The 22,109-nt window shown below is 36.6% G+C and overlaps 2 protein-coding genes across 2 annotated transcripts; one reads left to right on the top strand and one right to left on the bottom strand.

Moving 5' to 3' along the window:
* Positions 1-1,239: 1,239 nt before the first annotated feature.
* Positions 1,240-5,219, top strand: LOC128225888 (complement C1q-like protein 2). The gene is made up of 3 exons (XM_052935786.1): positions 1,240-1,405; positions 1,568-1,659; positions 4,884-5,219. The coding sequence occupies exons 1-3, from the start codon at positions 1,240-1,242 to the stop codon at positions 5,217-5,219; spliced, it is 594 nt and encodes a 197-aa protein (XP_052791746.1).
* Positions 5,220-16,515: 11,296 nt separating this feature from the next.
* On the bottom strand, positions 16,516-22,033 carry LOC128225889 (putative N(4)-(beta-N-acetylglucosaminyl)-L-asparaginase GH22932). Its single transcript, XM_052935787.1, has 6 exons — positions 22,013-22,033; positions 20,983-21,124; positions 19,707-19,782; positions 18,760-18,867; positions 17,962-18,095; positions 16,516-16,610 (listed from the first exon to the last, which is right to left on the bottom strand). Exons 1-6 carry the CDS (start codon positions 22,031-22,033, stop codon positions 16,516-16,518), a joined length of 576 nt encoding a protein of 191 aa, XP_052791747.1.
* Between the last annotated feature and the right edge of the window lie 76 nt (positions 22,034-22,109).

A 22,109-nucleotide genomic window follows, 5' to 3' on the forward strand; every position in this document is an offset into this window, starting at 1 on the left:
TATGTTTTTGCTAAAATACTTTTATTTGTTAAGGCGCGCGTTAAGTATCGTTTTCCATATAAACAGTGACAAAATTCACGTTTCCTAAGATACAGTATCGGAATAATTTTATGCATCAATATGTGATGTCTGGGGTCTGGTCTGTCATCTATCAATAGTTATTTAATTATCGCATCTGTTAACCAATGATTACAAAATAATCGTATTACAAGCGACGGCTCCATTACATTCAATGGCACGAATCGATTGTATTACTATGGAATCCCGTAAGGGACATATAGCGGTCTCGTTACTCACCCTTTGATTTTGCCGACATAAGGAAAAGGCGCTATTTTTTCCCATTCACCCATCTTCTATCTGTCAATTTATACAGTAAATCCCATTTTGCTTCTCAACATCCACAGCATAGATGCGACCGGAATCTGGAGTTTCTTTTTATGTCGTTATTGTGGTGGTGGTGTTGTTTGTTTTTATTGTTGTTTGTTTTGTTGTTGCTTTTTATTTTTGTTTTTTGGGGGGACTTTAGTCTTAAATAATAACTTAGGTACAAACTTTTATAAACTGTTATGAAAACATTCATCTGCCAACTACATATAAAGATATGCGGAATACCAAAAATAAATGTCTTTTTAAAGAGGACAATCGAATAACTGTTACCTTAAAACGTGAAATCACAATCACCCCCTATTTACAATAAGCATAATAAATGTCCTAAAATTCATTAAATTGAATAATCTTAAATGTGTTTGGCGGCTGTGAGGTGGTCATGTATAATCGCCGAATAACTTGGCCAAGCTTAAAGCGATATTGCCCTTATACCGACAAGGTTTAATATTGGTTTTTGCATGTCGCCTTTATGAGTAGAATATGTGACAGAACCATACTCCAATTGTAGGAGAGTTACAGAAATACAGGTAAATACATGGTAACCATGGTGATGTGACCATGACCTGACAAGAATGTAAATAAGAAATGTAGCGGACTTGAGAAATTTCAAGGACAGTCTCAAAATAATAGATCAAATATTTCTATTTTCCTTTCAACTTCGTAGCAAGGTCATTATACAATTTGTAACATTGCAGCACAGACGACAAAGAGTATAGATAATGAAATTAATTTGCACACTCTATATTGCACCATACACAATTAAGCTTGATTAGTTTGTTTTCTATATAAAGAACGTTATCAGGAGAGTTCATACCAGGACGAAATCGTGGTGCGCCTTAGAACGGTGTTAAGATGTTAAGCCACATTATACTATTAAATATTCTTATTTCGATTTTTGGTAAAACAGAATCGACGTCTAATTCGAGCCCAGAACATAGGATAAAGGCCATTGAGGAAGAAAATGCATCTTTAAAACGTCGTCTCGATTCTCTTGAACGAATGCTTACAGTAAAACATCGTAAGTTGCATTCTTTGGCGATTACCTTGGTAAGGAAAATACATACTTGCAGGCTTATAATTCTTGATATATATAAATATATAAATTAAATGATACTTATTTGTTATTGATAGTGATACTGAAATATCTTGGTTGTGTTTTACAAGAGTGTTTCTGACGCAGGCCGCCAAGTTCCGGAGTCAGTTGCGTTTAGTGCAAAACTGAGTGGGCAACGGTGCCTGGGGTCCCACGAAACCATTGTATTTGACCAAGAGGTATGCTGGAAAGCCGTATAATATTTCTTTATATTTAACAAAGCTGATTATTGCAAAAATTATAATCATAATTGTTCGGTGCAGCAATGTAATTGAGTTTGCGGTTACAATTAACCCGATAGTACAGAACCTTACATAAATTGTATTTCAAACGTCAGTATATCTGTTCCGTTTTTCAGTCAGTATCTATCTTTTCAGTCTTTCCGTTTTTAAGTCAGTATATATCTATTAAGTATTTCCGTTTTAACTGTTCATGTCGTAATATTATTAATATACGTATAAGTTTAATTCGTTCGTTGCCGGTACGGTAGTCACGTGCGAAACGAGTCTTGCCGATTTTTAGTGTACAGTTGTTGCACGTGCATTTGTGTAACAGTTAAAACTGTTGTCCCGAGGTGGATGGGGATGACTTCTAAACTGTTGTCCAGAGGCCGATAGGCCGACACTTTAATAACCTGATTATATTGCTGAAATCAATGTCGGAAACATCTTCAAATCGTGACATTGTTCGTTTACGTCTGATATTGATTTATTTACGTCGTTGTTGTTGTTGAGTTTATATAGGTCTGCCCGCGCCCTATAATGGCTGCATTATGGCTTGACCCCGTCACATCCCCAAGTGTGACTTAAACAGAATTTTGAAGCCAAAAGGGGAGTTTTACCCCCATCGGTTGATGGGATATTCGTCAAAGGAGTAATTTTTTACCCAAAATGCCGCGAAACCTGCGATGAATGACATCTAGGGAGGTCCCACAGCTCTGAATATTGGATATGGTTTCATTTCTCCAGTCTTGTATCTTAAAAAACATTTACGTGTAAGAATGGTATTTATTTGAAAGATGGGCAAGACGGTCAGTTCATTGACAAGAAAATGTTGTGAGAACAGGACTTTTTGCCCACTATATGTATTTATATTTCTAATATATATATGAACTAACCACTTTGTTGTCGATGCCCGACTATTGCCTCACTATTTACTTATTGGAAATTCTTCAAGACCAGAGAGTGCGTTGACATTACTTTGCCTACATGTTTTTTAAATGTACATGTACATATAGAGAGAGGGTTATTATGGTTGTTTTAAAAATAATAATGATTAATAATATAGGGTTTTTTTTGGGGGGGGGGTTTTGGGTTTTTTTTTTTTTTTTTTTTTTTTTTTTTTTTTTTTTTTTTTTTTTTTTTAAACTGCCTGCGCCCGATTTTTTCCATTTTAATATGTATGTGCGGGATAAAAAAAAATACATAGTATACTTTCTATACACAGGTATGTAGCCCCTGGTCCAGTGCCTTCTCTTTTTTATCAATAGGTCGTAACCATGTATATTTTCAAAATTTCAATATCTTTAAGTGAATGAATGAATTAGGGCTAGGATCAAAAACTGTTTTTCCTAACAAAAAACCTGGACCAGAAGCGTTATATTACAACACCATCACCATAGCATGTAAAATCATCATGGACCTCTAATAGCACTATGGATGTAACGGTCCAAATCGGTAGAATTGTTAACTCAAAATGTCTCTATACAGTTTATACCGATATTGGTTTTCTTTCTTGACAACTTCGCCCGAAAAATAATTTGGTTTCGTTTAAGGTTATGGTGACTTGCATTTAATAATTTATGGTTAAATCGATGTATATCATCATACTCCTTAATACCTCATCCTTTCATGCGAAAACGAAAGAAGAAAAGAAATGTTTTGTCACCATAATGTAGATTGAAAATCAGTAATTTATAGCTACTAAAAGTAGTAGAGATCCAATTTATACGCGTTCATCTCATAACTCCAGGAATGAAATGTTTGTTTACCGGACTTGATAATAATGGATAGTCGATTTGGTATTCATCGTTCCAAATAACCTGCTTAAATCCATGAATTCCATTCGTATGTTTCGGTAATTCCAAAAGGTAAAATATGTAAAACAATAAATATTCTATATACCTTTGGCTGTTAGCTTAGTATTTCGTTCATCGTGTGAATTACTATCGTGTGTGTCGCTTAAGGTGCCGGTTATCGTTTCGTTCCCTCTATGCTCATTCTTGTTCAATATAATATAATGTGTTTGTAGTTGTCAGGTAAACCTGCCACATTTGTTGTTTGTAATGAACGTATCTCTAAGCAAGGCGCCGGAGGGGATCGTGATGCCCCTCACTAAGATAAAGTTTTACTTATAGGGAATTATTTTCTAAGCTTCATTAGGATGTTTGAGCAGTCATTGTATTACCACCCTTTTGAAAAGGGCCCCAACAACAGGTACACGGCGTATACAATGAACGTGCTTTATATTTTATTTAGAAAAAAAGAAATTATTTATGCTTTCTGTTTCTTTTGGATGTTAAAGCAGTCGTTGTATTACCACCCTTTTAAAAAAGGGCCCCAACAACAGGTGCACGGCGTATACAATGAACGTGCTTTTTATTTTATTTTGTTTTATTTCTCAAGTTATTATTAATGTATGTTTTTTGCTTCCTTGGGATGTTAAAACAGTCATTGTATTACCACCCTTTTGATAAGGGCCCAAACAACAGGTACACGGCGTATACAATGAACGTGCTTTTTTATTTTTTGAAGATTATTATTTATGCTTTGTGCTTATTATTGATGTTAAAACAGTCATTGTATTACCACCCTTTTCAAAAAGGGTCCCAACAACAGGTACACGGCGTATACAATGTACATGTTTTGCATATGTTGTTTAATAAGTGCTGTGCTATTTAGACGTCTTGTAATGATCTTGATCATATAAACGATTGAGCGCTTGAAATTTCTTCGGTATTCTCCATGAACCAATTAAAATTACAAAATCAATACCGGAAAATCACGAGTTTAAACGATAAGCAGTTTATTTTTAGAATCTCGGTAAAACCCATGACGTACCTATGACGTACCCTCACGCACGGGTAACGGTTCATACTGTTAACGGGTCAACAGTTTAAAACATTGTAATATTGATTACTATTTGCTAAACAGTCGAAAACAGTGAATAACATTTACATAGGGCATCGGGTAAAAATTAACAATAAACACTGTGTCTGTGCATTGCACAAAAAAGCGAGTGCTTCGTTGTTTTCCGACGTCATGATAAAGCATAATTAAAAAAAAAAAATCATGGCGCATTGTTGCACGTGACTCACCATTCAAGAGTTGGTCACATGACCAGAAACACTTGTCCGGTATGCACGAATAATGTATATGAACTTAATCATTGGTTCTGACTTCAGGTAACTGATTTAGGCAACGGCTATGATGTCAGGACGGGAATATTTGATGCCCCTGTCGCTGGCATATACGTTTTCACATTCACCGTAGTCAACAACTACCATGACTGGGTGATAACCGAACTAATCGTAGACGGAGCCTCTGTGATCACGACCAGAAGCGATTCGGAAGAGGTACATGACATCCACCCTGCTACGGCCACCATTGTACTACATGTTAATTCGGGCGCTCACGTCTTTGTTCGACGATACGCTGATGGTACATGCAATGTCCTCAGCGACCCGGTGCATGGAATAACAACCTTTTCTGGCTGGTTGTTACAACTAGACTCAGAATAGAATCTGAGTGTTTCTATTGGGCTGTAGAAGAAAGAATTAAATTGAAAATTTGACTATATATTTCGGTATATTTTGATATTCAATTAGCATGCATTTATTTATTTATATAAGGGGCTAGACGCCAAAATCACCAAATACAGTATTCCTTAAAACAAGCCAAGAATTGGCAATACGAGCTATTATGAGTCCGACACTACATCACCTTACATGATTAAAGGAACATTTTGTCTCTGTCTCAGCTGAGTTTACCCGTTTGAAATATAGCCCATTATGCCCCGTTCAAACAGAACTATGATCTCACCACGCTCATGCCGACCTGAAGAATCAGCGAGAACGGCGTCAAAATCTTGAAAATCGAGTATCGTCCGCGGATCTACGCTTGTTCTACGATTTCTCTACGACCGCCGCGTTTCCAATACGTTTCCGATACGTTGCTTTCGCGCTTGTACAACGCTTCCACCGAGACAATCACCAATCGTGTGCTGCATCTGACGCCCATACCTTGTTGTTAATTACCAAGGTGTACACGATCCTACTACGTTGGTAGACAGATTGAAAAGACTGATCCACGATGTCGCCGCGCTCTTGCCGACAACACTATGCTATCTCCATGATCATTGCACGATTTGATTCGATGCGTTTATATATAAATTAAGGGATTTCAGTTCTCTAAAAAACGTTAAAAATGAACAGGCCAGAATTGATTCAACTTGTAATCCTTCAGCGAGACCAGATGCTTGTCGAATATCAGATGGAAATATTATTTGCGGGAGATGAAGGCGAGAAAGAAGACCATGGCTAACTGCAGAAAGAAGGCTTCAGTTTGGACATTTCTAGAGACTGTCAGTTTGGACATCTCGATAAACTGTCAGTTTGGACATTTCGATAAACTGTCAGTTTGGACATTTTGATAGACTGTCAGTTTGGACATTTTTGATAGACCGTAAGTTTGGACATTTCGATAGACTGTCAGTTTGGACATTTCGATATGGACATTTCGATAGACTCTCAGTGAATTAAGACTTTATAAGAATGCCACCGGAACTGTTTGATGAAATACTTCAAAGGGCAGAGAATTCAGAAGACTGAGAATAACTGGAGAAGACCTTTAGTGACAGGCATGAAAGTAGCAATCACTATCTTGCTTCTTGGGATAAGTATACAAGCCTCATGTACAATTTTAGAGCGGCCAAGGACACACTTGCTCTACTGATACCAGAAGTCTGCCAGGCTATCATCGATGAACATAAAGAAGAAACCATCCGCTTACCTACTACACCAGATGATTGGAGACTATTTGCAAACGAATTTGAAAACCGGTGGAATGTTCTACATGCATGCGGAGCCCTCGACGGCAAGCACGTGGCCATACCATGTCCACCGAATACCGGGTCCCTATACCACAATAATAAAGGCTTCTTCTCTGCAGTACTTTTGGCGATTGCTGATGCACAAAACAAGTTCTTCTGGATATATTGTGGTTTATGGGGTCAATGTCTGACGCCTACACCTTGCTCGAATGAACCATGTATTGATCAACACAAGGTCCAAGAGCCTGCTCCCCCACAACAATTCCTTACGATTTGTATATTTGCACCCTTTATTTATTGTATAAAACTGGGTTTTCGGCGAGCCAATCTACCATTATTTTTTCCTCGTCTTCTGTCAGATCAGTATGTAGTTTCTTGCGTTTTCCTGGTATGGTCGACCTTTATCGTCAATATTAGTTGCGTTTATTTCTTTGGAGTTTGAAACAATTTCTGTCGTGGCGGGAACAACAGTTTCTGTAGATGGCACAGATGGCGACGAAGGGACAACAGAAGGATCGTCAGCCACCCCTGCTGTTGGTTTGGAAGGCTTTTCCTGGCGTTTAACACGTTGTTAAGGCATACTTTCTTGTGTAACGTTCAGAGTGTGAATGAATAAATCAAGGCAAATGGCGGGTAAGCAAATCCGTGAAGCCATGCAAATCTTGTCGCGACTTGATCGGCGGTCTTGGTGTGGGATACATGTGATCTTTCTGAGTGTCGCATGAGCGTAGTATAGAAGTAGAAGTGCGGTATAAAACGTAGTTCATTCATTCGCCGACTGCACTACGATGTTATTACGATAATCAAGATCTTTCCACGATGCTTCTACGCTTATGCCGATCTTACTACGTTCTTACAGGGCTTTTACCCAGATTCACTTTAGCCACTCTCCTGCTAAGCTTGTTTTGAAATGATCAAAATAAGCGTGGCGGGTTCGTGATCTTCTCGATTCTACTACGACCCTAACATGTTCATGAAGACCCTATAACGAACTGCCACGATGATACCACGATTGCGATTCCGTACCAAGTTTAAAGCGTGGTAGAAGCGGGGCTTGGCGTGAACGGGGTATTACGATTCCTCAGCTCATAGTTAGTTTATTTAGCATGTGAAAGTCAGATTCATATATCGACACTTTTTTAACTCATTTGGTATTTGCGTGGTGAACTAACCCAACAAAATTCGAGTTTGAAAAATACGCTTTAACTTCGAAAGATACATGCATCGTTAGAGGTGTGATACATCAAGAGTCAATGCGTTGCACACAAACTTTTCTTGAAACTGATTCATCTAGTGTCTAGTACCTTTAAAGCTCGAAAGCTATGGTAGTAAACAATTGTTATATTAAACGAAAGCCACATCTACAAAACAAGTTTAATATAAAATGCTAGAAAAAAACCCGGAAAATTTGTAGATTTATTCTAAGGGATACATTTGATTTATCCACATGAAATCATTTTTGAAGATCGAAATAGTTTTAATACTTGGTAATAAAAACGTATTGTGGGTGATATTTTTTGATGATGATGATGAGTAAATCTATCTTCTAGTTCGAACGTAAATGATCGTGGTGACTTCTTTGTTCTTTTAACTTTTGTTTGATACCGAGTATGGTAAGTACCGTTTTCCATATAAACAGTGACAAACTTCACGTTTCCTCAGATAATGTGATATGTGATGTCTGGGGTCTGGGTTATCATCTATCAATAGTTATTTAATTACCGCATCTGTTAGCCAATGATTACAAAATAAACGTATTACAAACGACGGCTCTGTTACATTCAATGGCACGAATCGATTGTATTACTATGGAATCCTGTAATGGACATCACGGTCTCGAGACTCGCCCATTGATTTTGTCGAAATAAGAAAAAGGCGCTAGTTTTTTTCCAATTCTCGCATCTCCTGTCCGTTCCAGTTTTATACAGGAAATCTCAGTTGTTTTCTCGAAATTCATAACTTTTAGAGAGAGTTTACTTTTACTTGAAAACATATCATTATACATATTAAAAACACTTATGGTTAACATGTCCAGAAAACCCCCAAACCACATTGCCTTAAAGCTGCACTCTCACAAATTGAACCTTTGGGCAACTACTTTATATTTTGTCTTGGAACGAACCAATTTATGCGAAAATACATGGAAACCATATAAGACTGCTGACAAAAAATCAGATCGCAGATTTTCATATTTAAGTTAAAAAATTGATGGTTTATGCATTTTTTTCAACCGCTAGTAACGCTTTTAGCCATATCTCATTAATTTCCAAATAGAAATATGAAAATCTGCGATCTTTTGTCAGCAGTCTTATATCACTGGTCAGCTGATATTTACGCAAATACTGGCTCATTCCAAGACAAAAAAAACATACAAAAAATTGTCAAAACGACAAATCTGTGAGAGTGTAGCTTTAAACAACGTCAAATATTTCCTAAAATAATTGACCAAATCTTATTACACTACCAGAAAGGCCAAATAATTATCTACAAGAAAAACACATTTATGATAGTTCCTGCTACAATTCTTGCATAATCAGGCGAAACTACGAAAAATTCCCCCTCAAACATGTTAAATACTGACCGACATGCAAACCTTGCGCTTGCATTACAAAAAGAAGCTTGAAATATCATCCGTATCGTCATGATTTCGCTCATCCAGACGCGAATTAATCCGAATCGAATATGTTATTTTTTTGTTTTGGGTAATCTTTCATGATTTAATTACTTAATTATCTATAAATACTTTTCAACATAAAACTGTGAAACCAGAATGTAAACTTAAACAAATGCATAGTAGATTAAGCCAATACGTGACGTTACACAAATTCATTTCTTGAAGGAAATTCAGGGAATTTAAATGGAAATTTCAAATAATTAATTTATATTTTTACCAAATAATAATTTGTAATGGAGACGAATATTTGAATCCAAAATAGTCAATAAATTGCTGAAAACGAACAAATCGAGCAATTTGCCAAAAAATCAGTAACATTATCATTACAGTCAGATAAAGTGGCTACGGAAATTGGGTGTATTGGCTTTCTATTAATTAACTTTTCTTTTAATTATTTTCAAAATGCATGAAAAGTAATTAAATCCCATATTTGTTAAATATATAACATTTTTGTTTTCTCATACTTCCTCAATTTCAATGTTATTGCTATGAATACAAATTTAAATGACAAAACAATTTAGCAATTAGAAAATGTGTTAGCATAATGATCGTTATGTAATTTGTAATTAAAACCGGGCTGTATTATAAAATCGTATCAAGTTTAATAATGAACTATTAGCCATATTATTGCGCTGTTTTAACTGGGGAATTCGTGGTCAAGTAGCTATTATTTGAAAACCCTATTTATAAAGGATATTATAATTATCTTTATCTGTAAACATTTTTTGTTTCGATCATTAAAGATGCACTATTACTCCCAAATTAGATTTACCACATTTAATAATATTGTTGTTATTTTCCAAAAAGGATGAATAAATGTAAAAAAATGTTTTTTATGACGGATACCGAGTTTAATTTGAAAAAAAAAATGATGTACGTGAAGTTAGCGGCCTAGCGGCCTAGCGGCGTGAAGTTGGCGGCCTAGCGGCCTGGCGGCCTAATTATATTTTCTATTTCCAAGCAATTTTTAATGCGTTTTTTTAAACAATGATAAATCAAGGTTTTTTATTCATATAGTTACAAAGCGGCCTTAAATTGTTATCTATTCAGAATATTTTTCTTTACCTTTTATTTTAAATTAACTGTTTTATGCACAAATTATCACTCTGAAGCGTTTTTCAACTTTTTTTCAAAAAAGACGATCGAGCACTTCAGCGGCCTAGCGGCGTGAAGTTAGCGGTCTGGCGGCCTAGCGGCCTAAAATGGTATCCTATTTCAAAGCATGTATACATGCATTTTCTTCTAAAACAATAACATATTAACTGTTTTTATGCACAAATTAACACTTTGAAGCTATTAGCGATTATCAACAGTCTTCTTTTAAGAGCGTCGATAAAGCAGTCAGCTATTTCAAAGCATTAAACATGCCTGTTCTTCTAAAACAATGATGTATTTACTGTTTTTATGCACAAATTATCACTCTGAAGCGTTTTTCATTTTTCCCCCCAAAAAGGTCAATCGAGCACTTCAGCGGCCTAGCGGCCTAGCGGCGTGAAGTTAGCGGCCTGGCGGCCTAAAATAGTTTCCTATTTCAAAGCATGTATACATGCATTTTCTTCTAAAACAATGACATATTCACTGTTTGAATGCACAAATTAACACTTTGAAGCTATTAGCGATAATCAACATATTTTTTTCCAAAAAAGTCGATTAAGCAGTCAGCTATTTCAAAGCATTAAACATGCCTGATCTTCTGAATCAATGATATATTTACTGTTTATATGCACAAATTATCACTCTGAAGCGTTTTTCAACTTTTTTTCAAAAAAGTCGATCGAGCACTTCAGCGGCCTAGCGGCCTAGCGGCGTGAAGTTAGCGGCCTGGCGGCCTAAAATGGTATCCTATTTCAAAGCATGTATACATGCATTTTCTTCTAAAACAATGACATATTAACTGTTTTTATGCACAAATTAACACTTTGAAGCTATAAGCGATTATCAACAGTCTTTTTTTAAGAGCGTCGATTAAGCAGTCAGCTATTTCAAAGCATTAAACATGCCTGATCTTCTAAAACAATGATATATTTACTGTTTTATGCACAAATTATCACTCTAAAGCGTTTTTGTTTTTTTTAAATTTCAAAAAAGTTGATCGAGCACTTCAGCGGCCTAGCGGCCTAGCGGCCTAGCGGCGTGAAGTTAGCGGCTTGGCGGCCTAGCGGCCTAAAATGGTATCCTATTTCAAAGCATGTATACATGCCTGTTCTTCTTAAACAATGATATATTTACTGTTTTATGAAAAAATTATCACTCTGAAGCGTTTTTCAATTATTTTCCAAAAAAAGTCGATCGAGCACTTCAGCGGCCTAGCGGCCTAGCGGCGTGAAGTTAGCGGCCTGGCGGCCTGGCGGCCTGGCGGCCTAGCGGCCTAAGATGGTTTTCTATTTCAAAGCATGTATACATGCATTTTCTTCTTAAACAATGACATATTAACTGTTTGAATGCACTAATTAACACTTTGAAGCTATTAGCGATAATCAACATATTTTTTTTTTCAAAAAAGTCGATTGAGCAGTCAGCTATTTCAAAGCATTAAACATGGCTGATCTTCTAAAACAATGATGTATTTACTGTTTTTATGCACAAATTATCACTCTGAAGCGTTTTTCAACTTTTTTTCAAAAAAGTCGATCGAGCACTTCAGCGGCCTAGCGGCCTAGCGGCGTGAAGTTAGCGGCCTGGCGGCCTAAAATGGTATCCTATTTCAAAGCATGTATACATGCATTTTCTTCTAAAACAATGACATATTAACTGTTTTTATGCACAAATTAACACTTTGAAGCTATAAGCGATTATCAACAGTCTTTTTTTTAAGAGCGTCGATTAAGCAGTCAGCTATTTCAAAGCATTAAACATGCCTGATCTTCTAAAACAATGATATATTTACTGTTTTATGCACAAATTATCACTCTAAAGCGTTTTTTTTTTTAAAAATTCAAAAAAGTTGATCGAGCACTTCAGCGGCCTAGCGGCCTAGCGGCCTAGCGGCCTAGCGGCGTGAAGTTAGCGGCTTGGCGGCCTAGCGGCCTAAAATGGTATCCTATTTCAAAGCATGTATACATGCCTGTTCTTCTTAAACAATGATATATTTACTGTTTTATGCATAAATTATCACTCTGAAGCGTTTTTCAATTATTTTCCAAAAAAGTCGATCGAGCACTTCAGCGGCCTAGCGGCCTAGCGGCGTGAAGTTAGCGGCCTGGCGGCCTGGCGGCCTAGCGACCTAAGATGGTTTTCTATTTCAAAGCATGTATACATGCATTTTCTTCTTAAACAATGACATATTAACTGTTTGAATGCACTAATTAACACTTTGAAGCTATTAGCGATAATCAACATATTTTTTTTTCAAAAAAGTCGATTGAGCAGTCAGCTATTTCAAAGCATTAAACATGGCTGATCTTCTAAAACAATGATGTATTTACTGTTTTTATGCACAAATTATCACTCTAAAGCGTTTTTTTTTTCCAAAAAATATCGATCGAGCACTTCAACGGCCTAGCGGCGTGAAGTTGGCGGCCTAGCGGCCTAGCGGCCTGACGGCCTAATTATATTTTCTATTTCCAAGCAATTTTTAATGCGTTTTTTTTTTAAACAATGATAAATCAAGGTTTTTTATTCATATAGTTACATAGCGGCCTTAAATTGTTATCTATTCAGAATATTTTTCTTTACCTTTTATTCTAAAACAATTTTAAATTAACTGTTTTATGCACAAATTATCACTCTGAAGCGTTTTTCAACTTTTTTTCAAAAGAATTCGATCGAGCACTTCAGCGGCCTAGCGGCCTAGCGGCGTGAAGTTAGCTGCCTGGCGGCCTAGCGGCCTAGCGGCCTAAAATGGTATCCTATTTCAAAGCATGAAACACTCATGTTCTTCTAAAACAATGATATATTTATTGTTTTTATGCACAAATTATCACTCTGAACCGTTTTTGAACTTTAAAAAAAAAAGTCGATCAAGCATTTCAGCGGCCTAGCGGCCTAGCGGCGTGAAGTGAGCGGCCTAGCGGCCTAGCGGCCTGAAATGCTATCCTATTTCAAAGCATGTACACATGCATTTTCTTCTAAAAAAAATGATATGTTAACTGTTTTTATGCACAGACTAGGCATGTTCACATGCTTTGAAAAGCTGACTGCTTGTTCGACTTTTTGAAAAAAAGGTTGATAATCGCCTCAGAGTGATAGTGTGTGCTTAAAACAGTTAATATATCATTGTTTATTGGAAACCATTTTAGGCCGCTAGGCCGCCAGGCCGCTAACTTCACGCCGCTAGGCCGCTGAAGTGCTCGATCGACTTTTTCGAAAAAAAGTTGAAAAACGCTTCAGAGTGATAATTTGTGCATATAAACAGTAAATATATCATTGATTCAGAAGATCAGGCATGTTTAATGCTTTGAAATAGCTGACTGCTTAATCGACTTTTTTGGAAAAAAAATATGTTGATTATCGCTAATAGCTTCAAAGTCTTAATTTGTGCATTCAAACAGTTAATATGTCATTGTTTAAGAAGAAAATGCATGTATACATGCTTTGAAATAGAAAACCATCTTAGGCCGCTAGGCCGCTAGGCCGCCAGGCCGCTAACTTCACGCCGCTAGGCCGCTAGGCCGCTGAAGTGCTCGATCGACTTTTTTGGAAAATAATTGAAAAACGCTTCAGAGTGATAATTTGTGCATAAAACAGTAAATATATCATTGTTTAAGAAGAACAGGCATGTATACATGCTTTGAAATAGGATACCATTTAAGGCCGCTAGGCCGCTAGGCCGCCAAGCCGCTAACTTCACGCCGCTAGGCCGCTGAAGTGCTCGATCAACTTTTTTGAAAAAAAAAAAAAAAAAACGCTTTAGAGTGATAATTTGTGCATAAAACATGTAAATATATCATTGTTTTAGAAGATCAGGCATGTTTAATGCTTTGAAATAGCTGACTGCTTAATCGACGCTCTTAAAAAAAGACTGTTGATAATCGCTTATAGCTTCAAAGTGTTAATTTGTGCATAAAAACAGTTAATATGTCATTGTTTTAGAAGAAAATGCATGTATACATGCTTTGAAATAGGATACCATTTTAGGCCGCTAGGCCGCTAGGCCGCCAGGCCGCTAACTTCACGCCGCTAGGCCGCTGAAGTGCTCGATCGACTTTTTGAAAAAAAGTTGAAAAACGCTTCAGAGTGATAATTTGTGCATATAAACAGTAAATATATCATTGATTCAGAAGATCAGGCATGTTTAATGCTTTGAAATAGCTGACTGCTTAATCGACTTTTTTGGAAAAAAATATGTTGATTATCGCTAATAGCTTCAAAGTGTTAATTTGTGCATTCAAACAGTTAATATGTCATTGTTTTAGAAGGAAATGCATGTATACATGCTTTGAAATAGGAAACCATTTTAGGCCGCTAGGCCACTAGGCCGCCAGGCCGCTAACTTCACGCCGCTAGGCCGCTAGGCCGCTGAAATGCTCGATCGACTTTTTGGGGGGAAAAAATGAAAAACGCTTCAAAGTGATAATTTGTGCATAAAAACAGTAAATACATCATTGTTTTAGAAGACCAGGCATGTTTAATGCTTTGAAATAGCTGACTGCTTTATCGACGCTCTTAAAAGAAGACTGTTGATAGTCGTTAATAGCTTCAAAGTGTTAATTTGTGCATAAAAACAGTTAATGTCATTGTTTTAGAAGAAAATGCATGTATACATGCTTTGAAATAGGATACCATTTTAGGCCGCTAGGCCGCCAGGCCGCTAACTTCACGCCGCTAGGCCGCTAGGCCGCTGAAGTGCTCGATCGACTTTTTTGAAAAAAAGTTGAAAAACGCTTCAGAGTGATAATTTGTGCATAAAAACAGTTAATTTAAAATTGTTTTAGAATAAAAGGTAAAGAAAAATATTCTGAATAGATAACAATTTAAGGCCGCTATGTAACTATATGAATAAAAAACCTTGATTTATCATTGTTTAAAAAAAAAAACGCATTAAAATTGCTTGGAAATAGAAAATATAATTAGGCCGCCAGGCCGCTAGGCCGCCAACTTCACGCCGCTAGGCCGCCAGGCCGCCAACTTCACGCCGCTAGGCCGGTAACTTCACGTACATAAAAAAATGCATAAAACATGGTATTGCTACCTTATAAGACTAAAGTAGATCTTTTAGCATTCACCAATCATTTAATATGTTTGCGTTTTCTGCTTTTTAATACACGTTACAATCTTGTTATCAATAATTAATATTTTGCATAAATGCATTATTCAGTTAGTAGTTAAAGGTTTAAAAATCAAAATTGATGTTTGTTATACATGCGTATGTACTGATTTTGAATAAGAATTGGTTTCTTTTGTGCATCCCTCAAGTATCTATACTGTGTCCCTTTGAATTTGACAATTTTATTAAATGTTTTTTTTCCCTTTAGTTAATAAAAATTGCATATTATAACTTCAGATCATCTTAGAAAATAAGTATCAAGATATAATTCTACTCCCAGGTAATAGTAATATAAAAATAAGTAAAATCTTAATGATTAAAAATGATAAAGAATGGGCGATGGAAGTCTTCTTAATCATTAAGATATTACTTTAGGTCATCTAACTGTTTTAGATTGCAACCTCATTGGCTGACACATTGTCAACACAAAATCTGACGCAGGGAGTGTGTATCGGATAAGAGGCAGTAGGCGGACCTTTTAACTCCCGTGAAAGATGAAATTCTTAATGATTAAGCCTAGTACTTAATGATTGCCAATCTGCATTTTCATTTGCTGTAAATGTAGGCTGTACTCCTAAAGGACATAAACCCGAAACAATTAACAAACTTATATTAGTTAAAGATAAAAATTTATTTAAGACACGTGTGCAATCCATTTTCTAAATTACAACAAGTTAAGACCAAAGAAATAATACCATATCCAATAGTCAGAGCTGTGGGACCACTCTAGATGGCATTCATCATAGGGCCCGCGGCATTTGGGGTTCAAATTTACTCATTTTGCGAATATCCCACAAAACGGTAGGAACACCCCCCCCCCCCTTGGCCTCAAAAATATGCTTTAGTCACCCTTGGGGATGTGACGGGGTCAAGCCATAATGCAGCCACTATAGGGCGCGGGCAGACCTTTATAAAATCAACAACAACAACAATTAACATACACAACAGTTGTTGTTTCCACGGGGGTGGGGATGGGGGGGGGGAGTCATGCATATAAAACAAACAATAACTTGAAAGTTTTAGTAGGATATAACCGAAAACGGCAGTGCATACATTTCAATGCTTCATTAATATCACAGAGGTATTATATTGTCTTTGATGATCGGATCAGTTAAAACATGGGACTTCTATGACGGTAACCGAGGTATAATTCGGGCTCATTATGGAGTAAGGGAATTTGGGTATCCCGTGACACGCCGCTCCTGGAAGAAAACGAAAACAAGTCTCATTATATATACATTATTGTCCGACTAATTTTAATATTTAGACATTTACCACGGGAGATAATTATACTGTAACTATACTGCTTTCAGAATAGTTCTCTTAAAGCTGCACTCTCACAGATTGACCGTTTTGACATCTCTTTCTATTTTTTGTCTTCGAATGAGCCAATTATTTCGTTTATGTCTAAAAACTGGTGATAAGACTGCTGGTGAAGATCAGATCGCTGTTTTTAAAGTTGCCCTCTCACAGGTTTACCGTTTTGACAACTTTTTTAAGTTTTTTGTCTTTGAATGAGCAAATTTTAGCGTAAATATCTGCAAACCAGTGATAAAAGATTGCTGACAAAAGATCAGATCGCAGATTTTCATATTCCTGTCCAAAAAATAATGTTTTAAGGCTTAAACCGTTTTAAGAAAAATGCATAAAACATCAATTTTTGAACTTAAATATAAAAATCTGCGATCTTATTTTTTGGCAGCAGTCTTATATTACTTGTTTCCATGAATGTTCGCAAAAAATGGCTCGTACCAAGACAGAAAATAAAAAAAAGTTGTCAAAACACTCAATCTGTGAGAGTGCAGCTTTAATATTCACTCTCGAAATTTGATGTTTAATGACTAAAAGCGTTACTAACGCTTTGAGAAAAAAAATCGGCCGTTTTCCAAACAATTGAGATCTGTTCTATTGTGAGTCATCTTATATGACTGACTGAATTAAAAGCATTGATACAAACATCAGCTAATTCTGAGACAAAAAATGAAAAAAAGTTGTCAAAACTGTAAACCTGTGAGAGGGCAACTTTAAAATGATAAGATAAGAATGAATAATTCATGATAATGAATCAAATTAGTAACCAGGGATGTAAAGCAAACAAAGAGCCTTATTCTGATTGTTCGTACACAAAATGCTCAGTTGATCAATATACTTCAACAGGTTTATTTTCAGTTTAAACATACATTTTCAACATAATTATTAAACATTGCAATATTGCATATAAAAGTATTATATTCATGATATCGAAACGGATTAAAACGAAAGCAAAGTTTATACATGTAATGTTTCTCTCCGGAAAAATGTTTCCCATTGTCTATTTGTATCTATCAGACTATGTCTTATTAAATAAAAATTAAAAAAAATGATATACTAGTACATTAAACTAGCAACCCCAGTGGCGTTGAAAAGATGTTTATTCCACAAATTCAATACCTGACCAAGTATGATTTATATGCTTTAAAAAAGCAATTCGAAGGTTCAGAGAAGGACGTCTGCCTTGTGCTAAAGCCTCGAATTGTATCAAAGTGTACATCATCGATAACCAGAACATCATACCGTGTTGGCCCTGAGTGTTCACAGCGACAACAGCTCCAATGAAGTCGGGATAAAACCGGATAATGCTTTTTATGGCTTCAGACGTTGCTACGGATGGGGAGACGCCGGTCTTCATAAGGGTAACCGCGTAAAAGCTGAAACCAGAATATTTAAAAACAATAAAATTGGGTAGAATTGTGAAACATTGCATCAACCTACACACGTACATGCGACAAAAAATGTTAACAGCGTTCCATAGTGTTCCTCACACCGTAAACCGTTTTTTTTAAAAGCAGGTATACATGGGAAAGTATAAAATGTGTATTTCTTCAAAACAACTGCAGTCAGCAGTTTACTTGCTGTTTCTGGGGAAAAGAAAATCGCTATGCAGTATTCACTGCCTAATATTTTTAATTGAATGTCAACCGATGAATTTTAAATCTTCGACAATCGGCTCACTCCAAAGTTCGTACCTGCCCCTAGTCTTAGGCACATATGGTCAGCAGAGTATAGTATGTGCAATCCATACATTAATGTGTCCATCATACATTATATGATCCATAAAACACAGATAAAGCCAACGTGTCATTTTGATATAAGGACCAGAAAAGACATATGAGCAGGGCTCGACACTTTTTATATCAGGTGGCAGGATCACCTACCCGGCTACCCCCAAGAAATGCTGACCTGTTAAAGTTACATAATGAGATAACACAGCTGGTATGTCCCATACTACAGCCTTGATTCAGGATTAGTTTGCATAAAACTGTTGGCCATCCACTTGCCTGGAAAGAGAATTCTTTAAAAGCATGCTCCTACCTAGGAAGGAACCTCATCATGACGTCACCATCGCCCGTGGCTGCTGCCCCGCCTACATCGTTGTCGACGTAGCTTCCGGCACCGGCTATTGGAGAATCTCCTACTCGCCTAAGGAAAAGGGCACAGTGTTGATATCAGTTAAACGGAATGATTCCTATGATACTTGATAAAATTACCCCTAGATCAGTATTGTCAATTTAAAATGATATAATTAGGACATTGCTAATTGGATTATTGTATAGACCTTAAAGGTACGCTCTAACCCCCAAGAAGCAGTGCCACAAGTAATACTATTGTTTTAATTTACCGACAAGGATGAATAAATATCGAAAACATTGGTTCTTATGAAGGATACCGTGTTTAATTTGAAAGAAAGCCTTGTTAAGACAGAAAGTAGATCAGGACCCGTCAGTCATTTAATATATGTGCGTTTCAGCTATCAATATAGGAGATTAACGTTATAAAATACGCCCAAAATCTACCATTTCGGACTTGATATAGTTTTTTATCTTTGGGAAGTACCCATACCCCCCCCCCCCCCCCACACTCCGGTTACAATCTTGTTATCAGTTATTAATAGTTTCCATAAATGGATTATTTAGTTAGTAGTTAAAGGTTTACCGCTCAAAATTTATGTTAGTTATACATGTGTATGCATTAATTTTTAATACGTATGTCACTTTAACATGATAAACTTGCAATTCCGATCTGTAAGGTTTCTTCAATAATCCAATTAACAATGTCTTTGTCATTATAACATTTTAAAGTTTTTTAAAGGTTATTAAAAGACGGGATAGGCTTTGGTAAATTGCGCAATTAACTATTTTGAAGACGTAAAAAACTTATACATATGTATGGCTTCAGGACAGACTATAACATATATTTACAAGCAATATATCTCATAATACCATTGTAAATATCAACAAATGTTGTGATTTATTTCATACCCAGGAATTTTATGGTTGAGGCCATTAGTTGAGGTACCTCCAGCAACATTGCCCTGGCTGTCAACTACTATCATACCTAGAACACATAGATAAAACATTTCATTTAATGCACAACAGAAGCACAATCAAGGGCTTAATTAAGCTTAAAAAAAATGTTCGTTTCCGGTTTCTTGCCCCCCGCTCCCCCTCCACAAAAAATAATAGGGTAGGTAGGTCGATAAATCTTTTAATTAAATTATGCAAATTGTTTCTTGAGATTTTACTAAAAACTATAAATGCCTCAGAACACCAAAACAATCGTAATTAGCGTGATGCTAATTACGATTGTAAAAACTTAAAAGACAAAAACAGTTCATTTTTTAAATTTTGACTTTTAATTAAAAAAAATCAAACAAATGATAACAAAATATTTATCAAGACAATAAAAAGGTCAAGGGGCGGGGCTAAAAGGGTAGGTAAAAAGGTCAAGGGGCGGGGCTAAAAGGGTAGGTAAAAAGGTCAAGAGTCGGGGCTAAAAGGGTGGGTAAAAAGGTCAAGAGTCGGGGCTAAAAGGGTGGGTAAAAAGGTCAAGGGTCGGGGCTAAAAGGGTGGGTAAAAAGGTCAAGAGTCGGGGCTAAAAGGGTGGGTAAAAAGGTCAAGGGGCGGGGCTAAAAGGGTAGGTAAAAAGGTCAAAGGGCGGGGCTAAAAGGTTAGGTAAAAAGGTCAAGGGTCGGGGCTAAAAGGGTAGGTAAAAAGGTCAAGGGGCGGGGCTAAAAGGGTGGGTAAAAAGGTCAAGGGTCGGGGCTAAAAGGATAGGTAAAAAGGCCAAGGGGCGGGGCTAAAAGGGTAGGTAAAAAGGTCAAGGGTCGGGGCTAAAAGGGTAGGTAAAAAGGTCAAGGGTCGGGGCTAAAAGGGTGGGTAAAAAGGTCAAGAGTCGGGGCTAAAAGGGTGGGCAAAAAGGTCAAGGGGCGGGGCTAAAAGGGTAGGTAAAAAGGTCAAGGGTCGGGGCTAAAAGGGTAGGTAAAAAGGTCAAGAGTCGGGGCTAAAAGGGTGGGTAAAAAGGTCAAGAGTCGGGGCTAAAAGGGTGGGTCGGGAACTGAAAAATAAAATCCTTATGTTTTCTACGCCTTGCTGTAAAACGTTCTCCGTTTGTTATTGTTCAAAATGTAGCCAGTCTCTTAATACAACTCTACGATGTATACATAGCTTAAGTAAATTTCGTAAAGCTTTAATAAATAATTAAAAATACACGTACATAGACCAGATGTTACCTGGTCGGACATCTTCCTTTATTTACCTATAGTATCGTGGTTGTGGGAGCTGATCTGTTTATATTTATCCTCCGACAGCTGTTGTTGTTTGCCCACAGCTGGTTGCGGGGGCGGGAAAGGTTTCGGTTTGTAGGGACCACAAGATTTCTTGGGGTCTGGAACAACATTCTGAGAAAATACAACAGCACTGCATGACACATTGAATGCTGACCTGGGGTGTTTTGTTATACACAATTTAGTTCATACATGTTAATTTTCGACTTAAACGTTGCAAGACTTAAAAAACAAGGGACACCCAGACATAATTTTCGCAGTATACACTATGTTTACAGATTCCGTAGTACACAATACCTTAGTGCACATGCGCAAATCGAATTCTGCAAAAGAAACAGGAAGTTTGTCGGGGGGGGGGGGGGGGTAACGGAAATCAAATGGAAGAAAATGGCAATGTAATTTGTGGATAAAGAAAGGAATGTTCAGGAACAAGTGATATATATAACTCTCATTTCCTCTCATTGCTGTTTTGAAACACCATATGAGACCCGTACATGGTCACTGTTTAAAGTAAAATTATAATATACATGTATTGCCTTATATGCAGCATTCAATTGTGAACAAACACTAAGTGTGACCTTGACCTCAGAGGTAGGGACACAGGTCATGCACGCGACACGTTGTTTTGACATGTTCAACACATGTGTCGGGGGTTTTAACGGAAATCATATGAAATCAGTTTAATATAAAAAAAAATCCTTTAAAGAATATTTTTATTCAAATATATACATTATATTATGAAAAACTTTATAGGTATGCAATAAAGGGAATACTACATTAATCGGTTGACCTATAGATGTGTATCACTTTTCGACGTTTGCGGTAAGTGTTACAACTTCAATAATCAGCCAAATTAAATAATATTTTCCATTTATATCATCCATTGAGCGCCAACTATCCATGTGACTGCCAAAGATATAGCTTTACCATCCTTAAAATATCCGTATAACCCAATAATTATTGTAAAAGAAGTATAAAATTATAAGTGTTGTTTCCTCATACTGTGTACTCTATTTTACCCATTCCTTTAGTTATAACAATAAAGTGTCGACAAAAATGGTTTTTATGAAGGATACCGAGTTTAATTTGAAAGAAAGGT

Source organism: Mya arenaria, chromosome 3 (genome assembly GCF_026914265.1).
Source record: "Mya arenaria isolate MELC-2E11 chromosome 3, ASM2691426v1".
NCBI lineage: Eukaryota > Metazoa > Mollusca > Bivalvia > Myida > Myidae > Mya > Mya arenaria.